The following is a 19,592-nucleotide window of genomic DNA, read 5'->3' on the forward strand; positions in this document are numbered from 1 at the left end:
GCCTCTCATTTTTGAATGGCTCTCAGAGCATTCCCCCCCGTCATAAACGGCCAAACGGCAGCAAATCTGGACAGCCTGTTTTTGAGAACCCGTGGGATGCTTTTAACCTCCACCTTCCCAAAACCAGAGAAAGACACAACGGTCTGAAATGGGACTTTGTGAGGATAGAAGGTGCTAGTGTGACCCCAAAAAAAGGTTTTAAAATAGGAAAAGTGAATTTTCATGGTGTATCACCTTTAAATGAACTTTGAAGGTGACTGTGTACTCAGTAGCAGGGGTGGAGTCTGCTTGTTGTCCACACGAAGGAGTGCTGCTCAGACAGTGAAAAGCTGGAGCTGCGATAGAGCTGAAGAACTTTAGGAATTAAACTGGATATTATCCTTTCCATATTGAGCATTAATAAAATATTCATCAAATTGAGGTTCACGATATATATTGCCCAGCGCTAATATGCTATTTATTTATTTATTGCTATTCTAAACCAGGGGTCTTCAACGTTTTCAGGCCCAGGACCCCTTAGTTGAGAGCGAGATGAAGCAGGGACCCCCACAACCTTTTCATAGATTCCATAGTTTCATTGTTTGACAGCACAATCATCAGTGTATTTTGGATTCATGTCAATTTGGGTTTTCAGATAACCACTTGAACCGTCAATACTTAATAAACTTGACCTTTCACTCTGTACTTAGTCTGCTCTTTTTCCCCTCTACAATAAACCCCTTTGCCTAAAATAGCCGATCTACAAGCTCACAACGCCTCGCAGCGCGAGGCGTGTGACCTTGTAGATCTGCTATTTTTGGCTAAAGTTCTCAGGGAATAAAAAAAATTCTATCACACAAAGATTTGGAGGACCCCCTGTAGTAAGTCTGAGGACCCCCTAGGGGTCCCGGACCACCTGTTGAAGACCCTTGTTCTAAAGAAATGGTTGTTATTTGGCTATTAAATTATTTCTGAACCGCTGATCTTTTATAATCTCTAATTCCCCTCCCACAGTACGGAGCTGGCCGTGAGGAAGCTGCGTCGTGATTGGTCCATCCTGCCGGTGGTGAAGCAGATTGACACGGTGGCGGCCGAGTGGCCGTGCTTCACCAACTACCTGTATCTGACCTATCACGGCACGGAACACGACCTGGCCTTCGAGGAGCAGCACGTCATGGTGATTGGCTCGGGGGTCTATCGCATCGGCAGCAGCGTGGAGTTTGATTGGTGCGCCGTCGGTTGCATCATGGAACTCAGGAAGGTGAAGATAAAATTTGTTTTTTTAAGTATCCTTATTTAAAAACTAAGTATGTAATTAATGTCCTGGACATATTTTTGTTATTGGTTTTCTGGCCTTAACCAAAGTCAGTTCTTTTAATTTTATTTTTTTCCATGTAGTTACAGTAGATATTTCTGATGATGGGGGGGGGGGGGGGGGGGAATCTAAATATGAATTGGGCACATTTAATCATATTTGAACATGAATTTAACTCATTGATTGCCCTTTTCAAGATGGCTGCCAAGTACCAGGATGCCACGTTCCTAAATTTCTAGTGCACGGATCAATTTTTGCCTATGCCTAGATAATGCACCATATGTGTTGTACTTTTTAACAGCTTTCAAACAAAAAAATCCGCTTGGAAATCCGAGATAGAAGCCTTCAAAGTCAGACAAAACAAACATTTTGCCATTTTGAAAGATGTGTTTGTTATGGGGCTAAACATGCAATTTCGCGATTGCGATCATGCCTAATACATTTTAGACATTTTTGGATTTTTTTTTTATAAAAAAACTTTTTGAAAAAAAAAAAAAAAAAAAAATGGCTGCCAACTCGGGAAACTCGGGCTGTGGCAGCCTGGGACTACTGTAATAACTCGGGAAACTCGGGCCTTGGCAATCAATGTGTTAACAGGATGCTGTTAATCTAATAGTGGTATTGGGATTCTCCTTCTAGATGGGCTACAAGACGATCATGGTGAACTACAACCCAGAGACGGTCAGCACAGACTATGACATGTGTAACCGCCTCTACTTCGATGAGATCTCATTTGAGGTAAGAATAGATACCCACTGACATTGTGCTCCCCAAACACAGACTGGCACTGTAGCATAGCACAGTGGTTCTCAACCTGTGGGTCAGGACCCCCAGGGGGGTCTCCACATTATTTCGGGGGTCCCCCCAGATGATTACTTTTATGTGCAACATTGTTTTCTCACTCAACAGTAATCAAACTAACATAAGGTTTAAGTGTATAGAGGGTATCTGCAGGTTTCTAAAGCGACAAGTTTTAATACCTGAAATGACAGATTAAACAATGACCAAATTGTCAAATAATAGAGGCAGAAATTGTGAAAATAGCTGATCTATATGCTCACAACACCTCACAACACGAGGCGTTGTGAGCATGTAGATCTGCTATTTTCACAATAGAACCGTCATACACAAAATGTAATGCCTCAACTCTTGGTAGGTTGGGGGGGTCCCCAGTTAAAATATGATTGTGTTGGGGGTCACGGCCTGAAAAGGTTGAGAACCACTGGCATAGTATAGTAATAGCTGTGAAGCAGTGGTTCAGAACCATTATGAGCTTACATATGGCCTGTTTCTGGTGCATGATAAAGATGTCTAACCCACTCCTTTGCCCCTCTTCCAGGTGGTGATGGACATCTATGAGATGGAGAACCCAGAGGGTGTCATCCTGTCCATGGGTGGCCAGCTGCCCAACAACATCGCCATGGCGCTGCACCGGCAGCAGTGCCGCATCCTGGGCACCTCCCCCGAGTTCATAGACTCTGCGGAGAACAGGTTCAAGTTCTCACGCATGCTGGACACCATCGGTATCAGCCAGCCACGCTGGAAGGAGCTGTCTGACACAGAGGTACGTTTAACCAACCCATTTAGGCCTAGAATTATTGAATGCTTTAAGCAGTGAAAAATAGCAGATCTACAAGCTCACAGCGCGGCACCGAGTGCCGCGCTGCGAGCTTGTAGATCTGCTATTTTTGAAAAAGTCGTGAAAATGTGTGCAAATCTTTGTATTATGTATTTTCAAAGCAAACGTTTGTAACTCAAATTTTGCTTCTGGGGGGTCCCTGGAACAAAATATTTTGAGATGGGGGTCCGTGGCCAAATAAATATAATTTTGGTGGTCCTTCACATGAAAAGGTTTGAGAACCACTGACATAGCAGTCTCTCAAGAACAGACTAACTGAGCTCCATTTAAGTGAAAAGGACCTTTTCTTTGACGATGGCTGGCCAGATTGCTGACATAGAAACATAGGGTTTTCAAAAAATCTTAGAAGGATTCAAAAGACACTTATAGAATCGGGTCAAAATTCTAATTTTCACGATTTTTCAAAAATAGCGGATCTACAAGCTTCTTCTTCATTTTCTCCCCCTCTGCCTTCCTCCCCAGTCTGCCATGAAGTTCTGTGAGACGGTGGGCTACCCCTGCCTGGTGCGTCCGTCCTACGTGCTGAGCGGAGCGGCCATGAACGTAGCCTACACCGACAGCGACCTGGAGAAATACCTGAGCAGTGCCGTGGCCGTGTCCAAGGAGCACCCGGTGGTCATATCCAAGTTCATACAGGAAGCCAAGGTCAGAGACACCAACACACACTAGCATGTTCATACAGGAAGCCAAGGTCAGAGGAACCGACACACACTCACACATTAGAGGTGATCAGAATCATTTTGATGGCCAAGTGCAGTCATTCCACAAAGCATTTTCGATGCCTATAGTATACATTCTGGTTAAAAGAACAAGATGATGCGCACATCCTTTCCAAGTGCTGGTGCTGGGCTCAGGTCGACATGAGATTAGAAAGAATAGAAGTCCGCAGACTCCGCACAACAGCTGATGCTCCACAGTGTGTTGTTTGAAAGCTGTTAAAAAGTACTACACATATGGTGCATAATCTAGGCATGGGCGTGCACGATCCGTGCACTAAAAATTGATCCGTGCACTAGAAATTTAGGAACGTGGCATCCTGGTACTTGGTGGCCATCTTGAAAAGGGCAATCAATGAGTTAAATTAAACATAAAGTTTGACGTCGTTTCGGCCATCAGCTGGCCTTCATCAGGTGAAGGCCAGCTGATGGCCGAAATGACGTCAAACTTGATGTTTTAATTTAATAAACACTGTGGAGCATCAGCTGTTGTGCGGAGTCTGCGGACTTCTATTCTTTTTAATATTATAGCATACATTCTGCCAGTGTTGGGAAAGTTCACTTTCAACATGAACTAGTTCAAGTTCAAAACTTCTAAAATGAACTAGTTCATTTCATAGTTCATAATTCCACATTTTGAACTAAAGTTCATGGTTCCCCAAAATGAACTAACTTGGTTCTTTAAAAAAAAAAACATAATCTTTTATACTTTTGGCTATTCATTTCTTTCTTTTTTAAATGTTGCTGCAAGCTATTATTTGTCAAAATTATTTACACAACCCAGATAGAACCGCACTAGTGGTGCGCGGGCCGACCCGGTGCCCCCACCCGCCCGCCAACCCGCCCGCATGCGGGTGGGTGGGTCAAGGTTTTCAGACTCAATTGGCGGGCGGCGGGCGGGCGGGTTATCACCACTCATGTGCAAAAAATAAATAAGAATAATCACCTGTTCTTATTTGCCTTTTATTCTTAACTCTCCTACTGCCAGATTATTTATTTATTTATTGGGTCTGGTGCCATCAAAAAGCGGCTTACCTTTGCGACGTTATAGTAGATAGACAGACAGGCATTTATTTATTTATTTTAATTTTTTTTGGTTGTGCAATAGTGCACTTTGGTCTGCCAGGCAGCAGAGGGCGGCGTCATGCGAGAATGAATGTGAATTTGCCTGTTATGTGTTGAAGAAGAAGAAGACCAGTCACTGGCCACAGAGCCTTACAGCCAGAGGAAATCAACAAGGAAGTGAATTGTTCTCCGTTGATGTTAGCGCATAATGGATTTTTTACACCATCACCGCGGAAAATGTGTTTACAGTAGACGGCCGCGCGACCCCTCATCAGCTTACAGTCATCAGACGAACGAACCGAACGAGCGCCGTATTGGCGGAGAGGTCTTGCGAAATCGGGCGAACGTGAACGTTCAAAGCGTGGGAAGAGTTAATAAGAGTAGGCCTTTAAGAATAAGAATACAAGGTTTGAATACGAGCACGAGGGAGCGAGTTTTAAAATGCGCCAGAGAGGAGCAAGGTTTCTCCTCCGCTCCTTGGTGCGAGGACCGTCCCGCTCCTGTTGGGGCCGCGAACCACATTTTGCCAACATTTGACACAACGTGAGGTCGTGAGCACAGCAGAGAGAAGATGCACAAACAATTCAACGCGTGTCGTTGATCAGGATTTCACTTATATGTCTCTCATCCACACAAGTCCGTTTATAAATACTTTGTGTCGGTTAAGTTATATAACCAGCCAGTCAACGGATACGATTTGAAACACAACTTTCGCAAGTGAGAAGGATTTTTTGACTGAATGAACCAACCACGCTCACCTCGAGTCGAGTCGCTCCCTTCTCTCCAATCTGGTGATTAATCAATAACCAACAGGATTTAATATTGTCCGTCTTTTGCTGTCTGTTTAAAGTGCGAGCAGTGTTGCAGCGCTGATTCAATGTTTGGGGGGTCGCTCTTCTAGAGACGTCCCGCGAAGGTCGTTCAACACCTACTATACAGGTCTATTGATATGGATATGAATGAACGTCTTTTAATGAATGTCTTTTAGGCTAAACGCCAATTTGAACACCACGTTTGTTTATTTAGCCCATGACAATATTGTGCTACTGTAAACCTTTCTGTAAAGCGACTTTGGGTACTTAGAAGAGCCGTATATAAAGATGAGCTATTGTGGAGATGATATACCATCTTTTTTTTAAATGCGGGTTGCGGGGCGGGCGGATTCGTTGATTTGTATATTGTTCTGCGGCGCGGGTGCGGGCGGGTTACGTTCCGTGCGGGCTGTGGGTCGTGCGGGTTATGAAAAAAACATGACCCGCGCAACACTAAACCGCACACAGCAATCATTTCATCCAACTTAACATTGAGGTGCCCACAATGTTTAGGTGCCCAGTGCCGACTCTTCCTGCACCCTTATTGTGAAGGCAGAAATTTCCAACCGTCGTGCACATTCTGTATGTTTCCACGTTGGTTAAAATAGCTGATGTACAAGCTCACAACGTCTCGTGGATGCGACGCGTTGTGAGCTTGCAGATCAGCTGTTTTTGGCATGCAGCACACATCATACGACGAAGTATAGTCAGGCTTTACTTGGGAGACATAACGAGGAGGAGACTCACACACAGCCCTTCTTGTGAATGCAAAGAAAGACGAGAGGACGGACGCCCGGGCCGACGTTCGACAATAACGTTCATCAAGCGGAAATAAAGAACGTTCAGTTCACATTCGCCCAAAATATGAACCCATTCAGAATGGGTACACATTATAGTGTATTATTATTTTATGTTTTAACTATTGAAAAATAGCAGATATACAAGCTCACAGCGCGGCACTCGGTGCTGTGCTGCGAGCTTGTAGATCTGCTATTTTTGAAAAATCGTCGAATTTTTACCCGATTCTATTAGTCCATGGGCCAGACGGGTTGTCGGTATCAAAAAGGTGGCAAAGGTTACCATGCATTTTTGAAAAGCTCTATATCTGTAGATTATATTTTGGTATGATAACCCTTTCTTAGACACAGCTAAATTGGTGTTATCAGCCGCTGGAGTTGGTGTCCCATTAACTTTACATTACAGGGAAAAAAAGTAAAAAAATAATCTGCTTTTAGTAGCATAAGAGGGGTCAAACTAGGGGTTTGTCATGATGCCGAATCCATTGCAAGCATTTGTTTTGCACAAAAAACATTCCTTGGGCTATAAATGGCCTCAGAAAACGATGCATGTATGGGTGTGCATTCATGTTAGTCAGAGGCCTTAGGGTTTTATTTCTCGTGCTAATCAGTCTAAAAGCGCCAAATTTTGCACAGATGTAGCCCAGGGCATGCTCTAATGATTTAGCTAGGGCGCCCGAGTCGGTGACCTTCGGGGTCGTCACAGCTTCAGAAAAACAATGGTTTAGTGATGAAAAGTGATGAGTCATCACTTTTCAGAGTTTTGTGGATGTTTTCTGGAGCCCGAAGGTCACCGACTCGGGAGCCCTGGCTAAATCATTAGAGCATGCCCTGGACTACATCTGTGCAAAATTTGGTGCTTTTAGATTGATTAGCATGAGAAATAAAACCCTAAGGCCTCCGACTAACATGAATGCACACCCATACATGCATCGTCTTCTGAGGCCATTTATACCCCAAGGAATGTTTTTTGTGCAAAACAGATACTTGCAATGGATTCGGCATCATGAAAACCCCCTAGTTTGACCCCTCTTATGCTACTAAAAGCAGATTAATTTGTTTACCTTTTTTCCTGTAATGTAATGTTAATGGGACACCAACTCTAGAGGCTGATAACACCAATTTAGCTGTGTCTAAGAAAGGGTTATCATACCAAAATATAATCTACAGATATAGAGCTTTTCAAAAATGCATGGTAACCTTTGCCACCTTTTTGATACCGACAACCCGTCTGGCCCATGGACTATATAAGTGTCTTTTGAATCCTTCTAAGGTTTTTTGAACAACCTATGTTTCTATGTCAGCAATCTGGCCAGCCATCGTCAAAGAAAAGGTCCTTTTCACTGGAGCAGTGAAAAGGACCGGTGCCGCGCTGCGAGCTTGTATATCTGCTATTTTTCACTGGTTAGAGCATTCAATAATTCTAGGCCTAAATGGGTTAACAGGTTCATGAATGATCGCTCATTGAACACGTTCAGGTGCAACACTGCCTTCTGCTGTGTATTGTAACATTGGTTCTGTCTGTTTGCCCTTATATTTTCATGTTGCCAGGAGATAGACGTGGACGCGGTGGCGTGTGACGGAGTGGTGATGGCCATCGCGGTGTCTGAGCACGTGGAGAACGCTGGCGTCCACTCTGGGGACGCCACGCTGGTCACGCCTCCCCAGGACCTCAACCAGAAGACCATGGACCGCATCAAGTTGATCGTCCACGCCATTGGTCAGGAGCTGCAGGTCACCGGTCCCTTCAACCTGCAGCTCATCGCCAAGGTCTGGAAGCAGCGGGAAATACTTTGATGCTCCACACCACAAAATATTTATTTCTTTTCATCAGATCACATATTCTACAGAGCACTATTGATACTATTTATAATCTAAACTTTTACTGTGATGATGGGAAAAAGCTGCTTATTTCCAGTTTCCATTTGTAATTGCAATCTTAGATATTTTGGGCAATTCAACTAATGGTGTTTCTTCGTCTGCAATTGTCCCTGTAGTTAAAGTTTTTTTCATTCTTTGTTCCCCTCAGGACGACCTGCTGAAGGTGATTGAGTGCAACGTGCGCGTCTCGCGCTCCTTCCCGTTCATCTCCAAGACGCTGGGCGTGGACATGGTCGCCCTGGCAACGCAGGTTATCATGGGGGAGGAGGTGGAGCCTATCGGCTTCATGAGAGGAAAGGGCATCGTCGGCGTCAAGGTAAGGTCAGGAGACTGGCTTCATCGTCTGTCTTTTCATCTGTTTGTGGGTCAGTTTAATAACAGTGGTTCTCAACCCTTTTCATTTGAATGATATGCATTAGACCACAGACCCCCATTTGATACCCTTTTCCAACTCTGGCACCCCAATCTACGCTGTAAAGCTGGGTTCAAACCTGGATGGTTCGAGTGGCGCGATTACATACAAAGTGAAAGCAGTGAGACGACTCGCGAACGGGCGTGGCGCGAACCATACGAAAGGGGCGGTGCGAACGATCCGAAAGGGCCACCTCGTATCTTCGACCCACTTGGAAAAATCCAACTGAAGCGACCTTCGCTTCACCCCCACTCCACCCATCACGTCCTGACAGCCAATCAGCATTGATTTTGTCCGGAGACACGGACATGTTTGGACTCCCTTTATTCCGGGTGTATCGCCTTGATTTCAACGGGACATGATTTTTTTTACCAACGCGGACCTGTGTGGACGCGGACTGGAGTGACGCAGCTTAAAATGTAGTGTGTTTACTGTGTTCATTTAAAGCAGAAATAAGCAGTTTTCTGCTGACATAAGCAAGAATCATGCAATTACTTATTTTAAAAATGTATTTTAATTTTATTTTATTCAGGCAGCTAACAATAACCTGACTTGCGCCAGATGATAGCAGCAGTGCGTATACCGCTCTGCTTACTATCCATCTGGGATTGCTCCGGCAGACTCGATGTAAGGGGCGGGCCATTTTTTGAAATTATTTAGCAGGTGATTGGATGGGGCCGTCTGTCTATCACAGTCTGGGAGTGCCAACTCCAACCACTCATATTGGCCTGTCTGCGTGACGTTCCACCCAGAATCCGACTCCTGGGTTTCCACGTGGTATGCAATCAGACTCTATTGGCTCAGAGCCGCTCAGAGCCCGCCCGTAGCTGCCGCTGATTGGTCCGGCCCGGGGCTTTACGAGCGTTATCAACTCTCACCGAGAGAGCTCAGATGGTAAAGTAGGGCGGTAGCGCACTACTGCCACCATCTGACGCAAGTCAGGTTAAGCTAACAATGCTTCCTAAAGAAATGTTGTGTGTGTGACACTTCCTGGGGCTACAATCTGCCTCCAAAACTATTATTTGTATCTGTGAGAAGTTCTGTCATTGGTCGATTAAACTGGGTCACCCATCCAAAATAACAGACCAATCAGGACCGCCTCTTGTTCTTGTTCAGATTGGTTGACCTGTCTGTCAATCCTTTTAGCCCCGGTCGCGTCTAGTGGATTACCAAGCTTGTTTAAGGACATGGTTTAGGATCCAAGCTTGTGATTGGCTGAACTGGAGGTAGGGAGCGCTCCATTGTAGTCACTTGGACCGCGGCAGAGGAGGTGAATAGAATGCGTTTATTGTGGGCTTGCCCAGGCCGTAAATATAACGATGTCGTGGACAATAACTGTGACATATAACCATTGTATTCTGACAGTAACCTGCCGACGCTGGCGAAAACGAGCACTCTACTCCTAAACATGCTTGGTAATCTGCTAGACGCGCCCCGGTCAGGTGGTTCATGCACCAATGAGCTGCTAATGACAGAGCTTCTTACAGATAAAATTATAGTTTTGGAGGTAGACTGCAGCTCCTAGAAGCGCCACAGAGACTATTTTTTTATGGGAGCATTGTTAGCCGCCTGAATATAATATTATAAAAATAAAAAATAAAAATAAGCAATTGCATTATTCCTGCTTATGTCAGCAGAAAACTGCTTATTTCTGCTTTAAGTCAGAGCCAAATGGTGAGGGTTTATACGGATAACTACGTGGATACAATTAGCCCTAATACATTGGGTATCATGTACTCTTCTAACAGCTCTGAGCTCTCACACTTATGGCATTTTACAATCTCGCACGCACTATTAGTGCTGTGGGACACGTCTTTTTTGAGACACGCATTCCTTTGAACTTGTGGCGTTGCTGTGATGTCTCTCCATTAGTGTTTTGCAAGATGTGCAGACGGACCTGAATCCTGTTTACTTAACAGGTCCCGTTTTACCTTCCAATGCATAATTGTAATGGCATCCAAACCCTGTATATTAACCATATGGCCTTCTCCACCAGGTGCCCCAGTTCTCCTTCTCTCGGCTGGCGGGGGCTGACGTGGTGCTGGGGGTGGAGATGACGAGCACAGGGGAGGTGGCCTGCTTCGGGGAGAACCGCTACGAGGCCTACCTCAAAGCCATGCTCTCTACCGGCTTCAAGATCCCTAAGAAGAACATCCTGCTCAGCATCGGCAGCTACAAGGTACCAGGACACAAACAACCATGGTGACGGGGGACTGCTGAGCACTAGGGGTGTAACGAAATAGTAGCTGAATCGAAAAATCTTTTTTAATTTGCAATGATCTACTACAAACTACAGTATATAGATTTGCAAAAGCAAATATCGTACTGTTTGGCTCTGTGTATCGTATCGTATCGTATCGTTTAAAATAGTCTGTATCGAATCCTTTTGCAATGCAAGTAATCTATTGTATGGAAACGAGTATTTGTGCTTTGTATTTAGCAATTTTAAAAAATGAAAAAGAGGGGTCTAATTACTTTTCCATTCCATATAGCTACTCTTGGTCTATCGATAAATGTGTGTAATCTCTGTGTTCATGTCAAGGTGCAGGTTTGTTCATGTGTGTTGAAATATAATGTCAATATATTTGCAGATTTAAGAATCACAGTGTTTACTTATTTACAGTATATCCATAATAATAGATTTTTACCTTAAAAGAAACCTGCTCTATTGACCCGTTTCACACAGATTTAATGTCTTTGCTAAATAGTTACTATATCGATTTTAAATCATTGAATCAAATCGTATCGTATCGCCATCAATGAACCAATATCATCCATGTATCGTATCGTAAACCATGTATCGTGATCGTATTGTTGTTCAAAATGTATCGTTACACCCCTACTGAGCACACAAGAAATTGTTAACGTTGTACTTCTTGGACAGTTGAGAACTACTGGATTAACTCTTAAATATTGTGGATCGTTTGAAAGACCCTACAGTACAGCACGTTCTTGTGCAATCATTCTTGTGCAATCATTCTTGTGCAATTAATGAATCAGCGTTGTCCAAATGTATTTTTCGTGTGTGTTTTTCAGAATAAAAGTGAGCTGCTGCCTACAGTGCAGGCTCTGGAGAGCCTCGGCTACGACCTTTATGCTAGCCTGGGGACGGCTGACTTCTACACTGAGCATGGAGTCAAGGTACAGTATGGCTGCTCTTAATGCAAACATGTCTAATAGTCAGGGAAAATTATCAGAATACCTGTCAAATCTGGGAATAAATTCCTTACCAAACAATTTCTTCACCAATGTGTTGGTAAAGGTGTTTAGCAACATATCTAACAAAGATTGAAATTCAACATCCCTAGCAAAATGTTTGACAGCTAGGGTAATTCTGGGTCTCATTCACTTACTATACACTGTACTATAAGGGAAAAAATCACTCCCAAAAATATGCTTTAAGTGGGATGTGAGTGGTCTAACTAGGTGTTTAGAATTATTCTGAATCCATTGCAAGCATTTGTTTTGCACGAAAAACATTCCTCGGGCCAAAAATGGACCCCATACACCTTGTGAAAAGTGATGACTCATCACTAAACCATCGTTTTTGTGCGTCTGTTTTTGGCCCAATTAATGTTTTTCGTGCAAAACAAATTCTTGCAATGGATTCAGAATAATTAAAAACACCTAGTTAGAACCCTAACATGCTACTTAAAGCATATTTTTGGGAGTGATTTTTCCCCTTATAGTACAGTGTATATATAGTAAGTGAATGAGACCCAGAATTACCCTAGCAGTCAAACATTTTGCTAGGGATTGTTGATCTTTGTTGTTACTAGACACCTTTACAAACACATTGGTGAAGAAATTGTTTGGTAAGGAATTTATTCACAGGGTTTTATAAAAATTCCCTGACTATAAGATGTGAGTGACGTTTGACCTTTTCCAACTTCATTTAATTTTGTCTTGCACATGGTAGTGTATCACAGTACAGTTCTATCAAAGTAATTAATTGAATTAATTTAATCTAATGAACCCATGAGCGAAAAGGAGCAGGAAGAAGAATACATTGTTATTAATTGACCCCTTTTCAATTAACTCATTGAGTGCCAATCCCGAACTAGTTCGGCTTTATTATCGTATCGCAGAGTGCCGATCCCGAACAAGTTCGGCTTTAAAAAAAAAAAAAAAAAAAAAATCTTTTTTTTTTTTTGAAAAAAAAAATTTTGAATTTTTTTTTTTTTTTTTTTTTTTTGGACCCCATCAAATCTGGTGAACATGATTTCAATCGCGATTTTGCATGTTCCACCCCCATACAACCCCATCTAACATACAGGGCAGCCATGTTTGTTTACATAACATGTAAAACATAATGGCGATTATCTCAAGAATGCCTGAACGGATTTCCAATCGGATTTTTTTGTTTGAAAGCTATGAACAAACTGCACAAATCCACTCCAATGCAATCCAGGATTGCATTGGATTTTTTAGAGCTCATTCTTCTCTGTTTTTTTCCCATGCATGAGGTGTGCAAGGTTTAATCATGGCTAAGTTGACGAAAATAAGGCTTCTAAAATGCTTGGTAGCCAATAGCTAACTTCAAGCTAACTTCATCCTCTTCCTGTACATGCACAAAGGAAAGTGTTCAGGCAAGTCATGGCTGCAGGGCTTCTGCATATACCAGCATATCTCTATGGGATTTTCTATGGCCACTGGGCGCCCTCTAGTGGTGAAAGGGGTGGCACTAAATGAGTTAAAATAATATACTGTATATACTTGATGATCGGCACATATAACCCATACTTCCATTAAGATGCAAGTGTAAACAAAAACAAAACCGACAAAGTAACAAAAGTTACAAAAAGGTGATAAAAATATATTGCCTGTTATGAACAGCCTGGTAGCACTCTAACACGGTGTAGCTAGTTGGAAGCTAATCAGCTAGCTTCCAACTAGCTACAGAGTGAAAGGTCAAGTTTATTAACACATAGGTCGCCAACGCCATCTAGTGGTTAGGATATACAGTGCCACCACTGACTTGCGCTTTATTCTGAAGAGCCCCGGAAGCTCCGTGCGTGTGTGTGTACACTGACGATCCAGGAAGGAGATCAGTTTGTTTACAAACGGTCGCGAAACTGAAATCATAACCGCGGCCGACCATCACGGCTTGGTGTCGCTGCGGAAAACGAGCGGATCTCGGCCTCCTCAGCGTTATTTGCTCCTTATTCACAGATAAAGCCGTTTTTATGTTTCAGCATAGAATAGGAGTCAAATGGATAATGGAGGCTGCGTGATGCAGGTGGCCGAGTTGCATGATGGGATATGTAGTGTTTTTTGTTCACCAGCCGCTACGGTAGGTTCTGCTTACCTGGTAACCATGGTAACCAGGTAAGACGTCCCCAGACGTCTCCCAGGTGAGTTGGTGAGCTTCCCAGCTTACCTTTTAAGACTCCTGTAGACGTCTTAGGCTAAATTTAGCAGTCAATGTGTTGACGGTTCAAGTGGTTAAATATCTGAAAACACAAATCGACATGAATCCAAAATACACTGATGATTGTGCTGTCAAACGATGAAACTATATGGAATCTATGAACAGGTTGTGGGGGTCCCTGCTTCATCTCTCTCTCAACTAAGGGGTCCTTGGCCTGAAAACGTTGAAGACCCCTGGCTGGTATATAGTGTATAAGTGGTTAATCAATGCTTTCTCTTTCCATCGCACTCCCCTCGTGTCTCCACTAGGTGACAGCAGTGGACTGGCCCTTCGAGGAGGAGGAGAGCGCGTGTCCCACCAAGGAGAAGCAGCTCAACATCATGAACTACCTGGAGGAGAACCACTTCGACCTGGTCATCAACCTGTCCATGAGGAACAGCGGAGGACGGAGGCTGTCGTCCTTCGTCACCAAAGGCTACCGCACCAGGAGGATGGCCATCGACTACTCCGTGCCTCTCATCATCGACATCAAGTGCACCAAGCTCTTTGTTCAGGTAGGACCCCGTCGTGGCACTGTTTTATTCCAGGCTGGCTAAAGCCTCGAACAGAGTCGGGTCCGCGGTGGAAGGCTATCCACCGCGGTGTAGTATTTTTGAGCGTTAACGTTGTAGTTTTATGACTCAAAAAGACTACACCGCACTACACCGCGGTGGATAGCCTTCCACCGCAGACCCGACTCTGATAGCGGCTTAAGAGTTTTCTTTTTTTATTTTATTTTTATCCGTGACTAATTGATTATACAACTGGTAGTTTCGAGAAAGCAATCTGATTGGTTGAAACAATCATGTGACCGGTATGATATCTAGCATCATGTACCGCTCTCATCAAGCAAAGAAATCAGCTGTGTGCTACGTCGCAAACAAGCTGAAGCGCTGCCCTCTCCCCACACTATGCTAGCGGCTAGGCTAGCAGTTTTCTTGTGTTAAGGGACATAGTAGCTAAATGTGACATTAAAAATGTTCAAATACCTATCGAATATGTTAATTACAATGAAATGAAGTTGACGTGTTTTTTTAAGGGCAACAGTTGTATAATTGCAATATTACACTCGACAATAAGAAGTCAATATCGGAATGGAGAGTAGCCCCCGGTTGTGCCATATCGTCAGTAGTCTGGTAGGATTCGCCTCAAAACATGGGCTGCAGATTGTTGTAGTGTTGTTGTGTGGTTTCTATTCTCCATGTTTTGAGGGTTTGCACAGGGCTCTACATCCAGTATTGTCCCAGCTCAGATTCTGAGCCTGGGACAACTTCCTGGCCAGGAATATCATAGTTTTGGCCCAGAATTTCTTCTCGCTCCCCTCGTGGCGAATAAAATAACTTCTGGGTACTCAGATTATATCGTCAGATATCATATCATCACTTCTGCGCTGCCAACGGTGTGATGATATTTGACGATATGGCACACCCGGCCTCCCGTGTAATATTGATTGATTATATGACTCACAAGGTTGTCGAACAATGTTGCTGTGTTTTTAGGCCCTGCATCAGATTGGTCGGACCCCGCCAGTGAAGACCCACATCGACAGCATGACATCACAGAAGCTGGTCCGTCTGCCTGGTAAGCCAGTAGCACCACGACAAATAAGACTGCACAACATGAACCCTAGCATCCCTGTTCTCTGCATATCACAATGCGTCACAGCCATAGACTGTATAAAAGATATGGACAAAGTGAAGCCATTGGTTTTCAATGCAGCGCAAATGACACAATATGAGTCCTTGGCCATGGGTGTTGCCATCATAGATTGTAAAGGCACCAGAGGATGCTATTGGCTGCCAACGGTCACGTGCAACCGCAGAGATACAGAGATACGGAAAACAGCACAACTAGCGGCCAATCATAGGAAGTTTTAGTTCCGTATTGGAGTCATTTTAAATCGGCGGAACTATGCCCCTGGTCACAGCGCAACACATTGGCTGTTTTCAGAGAATATGTTTGGTGTAGAGGGGGAAAAGGAGGGGCCCCAAGTATATTATTTACCCCTGGGGAACCCTGGTCAACTCTGTATGTACAGTATATAAAGTTTAAGTGGTTAAACTCTTTTTGCTACTATATTCGACAATGTTTATAGGAAGGACATTTGGTTTAGTAACTCCTGAAGAAGGGAGCTTGTCTGTCTGAAACGTTGGTCCTCTCTGTGTTCCAATAAAATTTGCATCGGCAGCTACGATTGTGTGGCTCTACTCTTTTATTGTTTAGTGCATGGGTCTTCAATGTTTTCAGGCCAAGGACCCCTTAGCTGAGAGAGAGATGAAGCAGGGACCCCCACAACCTGTTAATAGATTCCATATACTAGTTTCATTGTTTGACAGCACAATCATCAGTGTATTTTGGATTCGTGTCAATTTGTGTTTTCAGATATTTATCCACTTGAACCATCAATACTTAATAAACTTGACCTTTCACTCTTTACTTAGTCTGCTCTTTTTCCCCTCTACATAGATCTGCTATTTTTGGCTAAAGTTCTCAGAATATGGGCGCAAGGGTTCAAGCGGTTAATATAAAAAAGGAGAAAAAAGTTTCTATGATTTGGAGGACCCCCTGTAGTAACTCTGAGGACCCCCTGTTGAAGACCCCTGGTTTATTGTTTATTCCGTTGGCTGGCACCTCATAAGGACGGGTGTGCTGTGCACCTTTTGATAACCGTAGTAACTCCTAACGGCCATCAGTCGTATGCCTGAAACAATCTCTTTTCTCCTGAACTCTCCATGGCTATGGTTGTTGACTCCCCGCCATCTCCTGCTGTCCAGGTCTCATCGATGTCCATGTTCACCTGCGTGAGCCCGGTGCCACCCACAAGGAGGACTTCTCCTCTGGCACGGCGGCTGCCCTGGCAGGGGGGGTGACCATGGTCTGTGCCATGCCCAACACGTCACCTTCTGTCATCGACCACAGCACTCTGGCACTGGTGCAGAAGGTAGCTATACGGGCCTGGCTTTCATTATTCTTTTTTCAATCATCTTTTATAATGGATTTGGCAGGCAGTGGCTTGGTGACAAATTGATTCAAGTCATGGTTAAAGTAGACAGTCTTGTATTTGCTAAATCATTTTGGGTTAACTACATATTAGTGCTCAGCTTTTAGGTTTGATTTCTTATTACAGAATTGTACTACAGTAAATTATACTGTATAATTTGTATAGAACAATTAGACTATTATTAGGGACAAGAGGAAGTATTTTCTTGTCTTCAGGGGAGGGGAAATGGCTTTTATTACGCCTGATTCATACCTATTTGCATGCCGACGGCTTGCATGTGTCGTACACCAATGATCACAAAGTGTCAAGCTTGTACTCTAGATCTGCTATTTTTGGTATGCAACAACCAAGTATAAATCGGGTGTCAGTCTTGACCTTTTCCTGTGTGATGTAATTCTCTGGTACTCTGTGTGTTCAGCTGGCCAAGGCAGGCTGTCGCTGTGACTACGCCCTGTTTGTGGGCGCGGCCTCGGACAACGCAGCCCTCCTTCCCCTCATCGCCAGTCAGGCAGTCGGCCTCAAGATGTACCTGAACGACACCTACTCCTCACTGAAGATGGACAACGTGTCTCTGTGGATGGAGGTAGGCAGGGGACGGTCAATGTCCACTAGAGACTAGTCTGGTAGGATTCACCTCGAAACATGGGCTGCAGATTGATGTAGTGTTGTTGTTTGTTGTTTCTATTCTGAATGTTTTGAAGGTTTGCACAGGGCTCTACGTCTTGTATTGTCCAGGCTTAGATTCTGAGCCTGGGACAACTTCCTGGCCAGGAATATCATAGTTTTGGCCCAGAGGTTCTTCTCGCCCCCCTAGTGGCGAGAAAAAGAACTTCTGAGAACTCAGATTGCTAGAGACAATCTAAATACAAGTCATATAATGAAGATTGTTTGATTTACACCAAGTACAGTAATCGACAAAACCTGATCAACCCCTACACCCCCACCCGTTCACTCAGATCAGCCAACACAGGGACTGAAGACTCACCTCTTCAGACTCCACCTAAACCCATAGCACTACTGTAACACTGTCCTTCCCTCACTGACCACACATGAAGCTAAATAGTTTTTCTCTTTTTTTCTTAGGTTTTTAGACGTTTTTAGAATATTAGGTGCATGGTCTACCTATGTTATTATTTTTTCTAGATTGATATTCCTATGCATTTGTTGTATTGTTGTTGATGTACTGACATATTATCTTGCTTATTATAGTGATGTATTACCTGCTTATTGTAAGTCGATTTGGATTAAAAGTGTTTGCTAAATGCCTAAACTGTAGATGATCTGTGTTCTGTTAAATGCTGAATGATACAAAAAAAATGAAATTACTTTTAAAACTTTTACATAATCTTGATTTCACCTCTAGGGGGAGCAGTTGTGTCGGTGATGTAGAGGCTGTGAATCTAACAGGTTGCATCTCTCCCTGTTGTTGTAGCACTTTGAGAAGTGGCCCAAACAGATGATCTAACAGGTTGCATCTCTCCCTGTTGTTGTAGCACTTTGAGAAGTGGCCCAAACAGATGCCCATCGTAGCCCACGCTGAGAAGCAGACGGTGGCAGCCATTCTGATGGTGGCCCAGCTCTACCAGAGACCCGTACACATCTGCCATGTGGCCAAGAAGGAAGAGGTGAGCTCTTCATTACCCCTTAATATGAACTTCAATAAGACCTAGTACATCAAATCGAACCACTTACAAGGAAAATATCCAAAAAACATTTTGATTCTGATGAACTTTGCTAAGGAGTTAGCAATTGCACACTAAACACTCTTCACTTTACAATGCAGCCCTGAGACATTAGATTTTCTTCCCCAAATGTCTCGACTGTTGTGGAGGCTTCACATGGCTCCGGCTGCACCAACAACTGAACACCACATCTTGCCCTCTCGCCCATAGATCCTGATCATCCGGGCTGCCAAGCAGAAGGGCATCCTGGTGACGTGTGAGGTGGCGCCCCACCACCTCTTCCTGTGTGAGGACAACGTGGGGGTCATCGGTGCGGGTCGGGCCCAGGTGAGGCCCATGCTGGGGAGCCGTGAGGACATGGAGGCCCTCTGGGAACACCTGGATATCATTGACTGCTTCGCCACCGACCACGGTGAGCAGACAGGATGGTTTTATGTTCCACAAGGATGAAGGACAGCATTACAGATCATGAGGAACCAGGCCTCCTGACCTGCTCCTGTCAGCCCTCTCGGGGCACAAGCTACTTGAAGTGTCATATGGGAAACCTCTTATACACCAAGATGCTATCCATCCCAGGGTTCCCACGGTCATGAAATTCCTGGAAATATTTTCAAATTAGAAAAATATTTTTCCAGTACTGGAAAAGTTTTGGAATTTATCAAGGGTCCTGGAAAAAATATCTATGCATTGTCTTTGGTTATTGATTTTGTTAATACCTCTGAAATTACAAATTAAACATGGGCCAAATTGTCAAATATTAGAGGCAGAAATTGTGAAAATAGCCGATCTACATGCTCATAACGTCTCGCGTTGCGAGGCGTTGTGAGCATGTAGATCTGCTGTTTTCACAATAGAACCGTCTTATACAAAATTGTTGAGGTTG

General features: G+C 43.9%; 1 protein-coding gene across 2 annotated transcripts in view; it reads left to right on the forward strand.

The window, feature by feature from the left end:
• The window catches only part of cad (carbamoyl-phosphate synthetase 2, aspartate transcarbamylase, and dihydroorotase), a 60,701-nt gene that overhangs the window by 21,184 nt on the left and 19,925 nt on the right, over positions 1 to 19,592 (forward strand). For both annotated transcript variants that reach the window (XM_080744542.1, XM_080744543.1), the window contains exons 19-32: positions 994 to 1,240; positions 1,934 to 2,032; positions 2,634 to 2,858; positions 3,396 to 3,578; positions 7,875 to 8,093; positions 8,353 to 8,520; positions 10,613 to 10,795; positions 11,653 to 11,757; positions 14,296 to 14,541; positions 15,526 to 15,607; positions 16,801 to 16,967; positions 17,446 to 17,610; positions 18,521 to 18,652; positions 18,920 to 19,121. In XM_080744542.1, the coding sequence (XP_080600668.1) occupies positions 994 to 1,240; positions 1,934 to 2,032; positions 2,634 to 2,858; positions 3,396 to 3,578; positions 7,875 to 8,093; positions 8,353 to 8,520; positions 10,613 to 10,795; positions 11,653 to 11,757; positions 14,296 to 14,541; positions 15,526 to 15,607; positions 16,801 to 16,967; positions 17,446 to 17,610; positions 18,521 to 18,652; positions 18,920 to 19,121 (2,423 nt within the window). The remainder of the gene's footprint in view (positions 1 to 993; positions 1,241 to 1,933; positions 2,033 to 2,633; positions 2,859 to 3,395; positions 3,579 to 7,874; positions 8,094 to 8,352; positions 8,521 to 10,612; positions 10,796 to 11,652; positions 11,758 to 14,295; positions 14,542 to 15,525; positions 15,608 to 16,800; positions 16,968 to 17,445; positions 17,611 to 18,520; positions 18,653 to 18,919; positions 19,122 to 19,592) is intronic.

Source organism: Nannobrachium achirus (genome assembly GCF_963921795.1).
Source record: "Nannobrachium achirus genome assembly, chromosome: 16".
NCBI lineage: Eukaryota > Metazoa > Chordata > Actinopteri > Myctophiformes > Myctophidae > Nannobrachium > Nannobrachium achirus.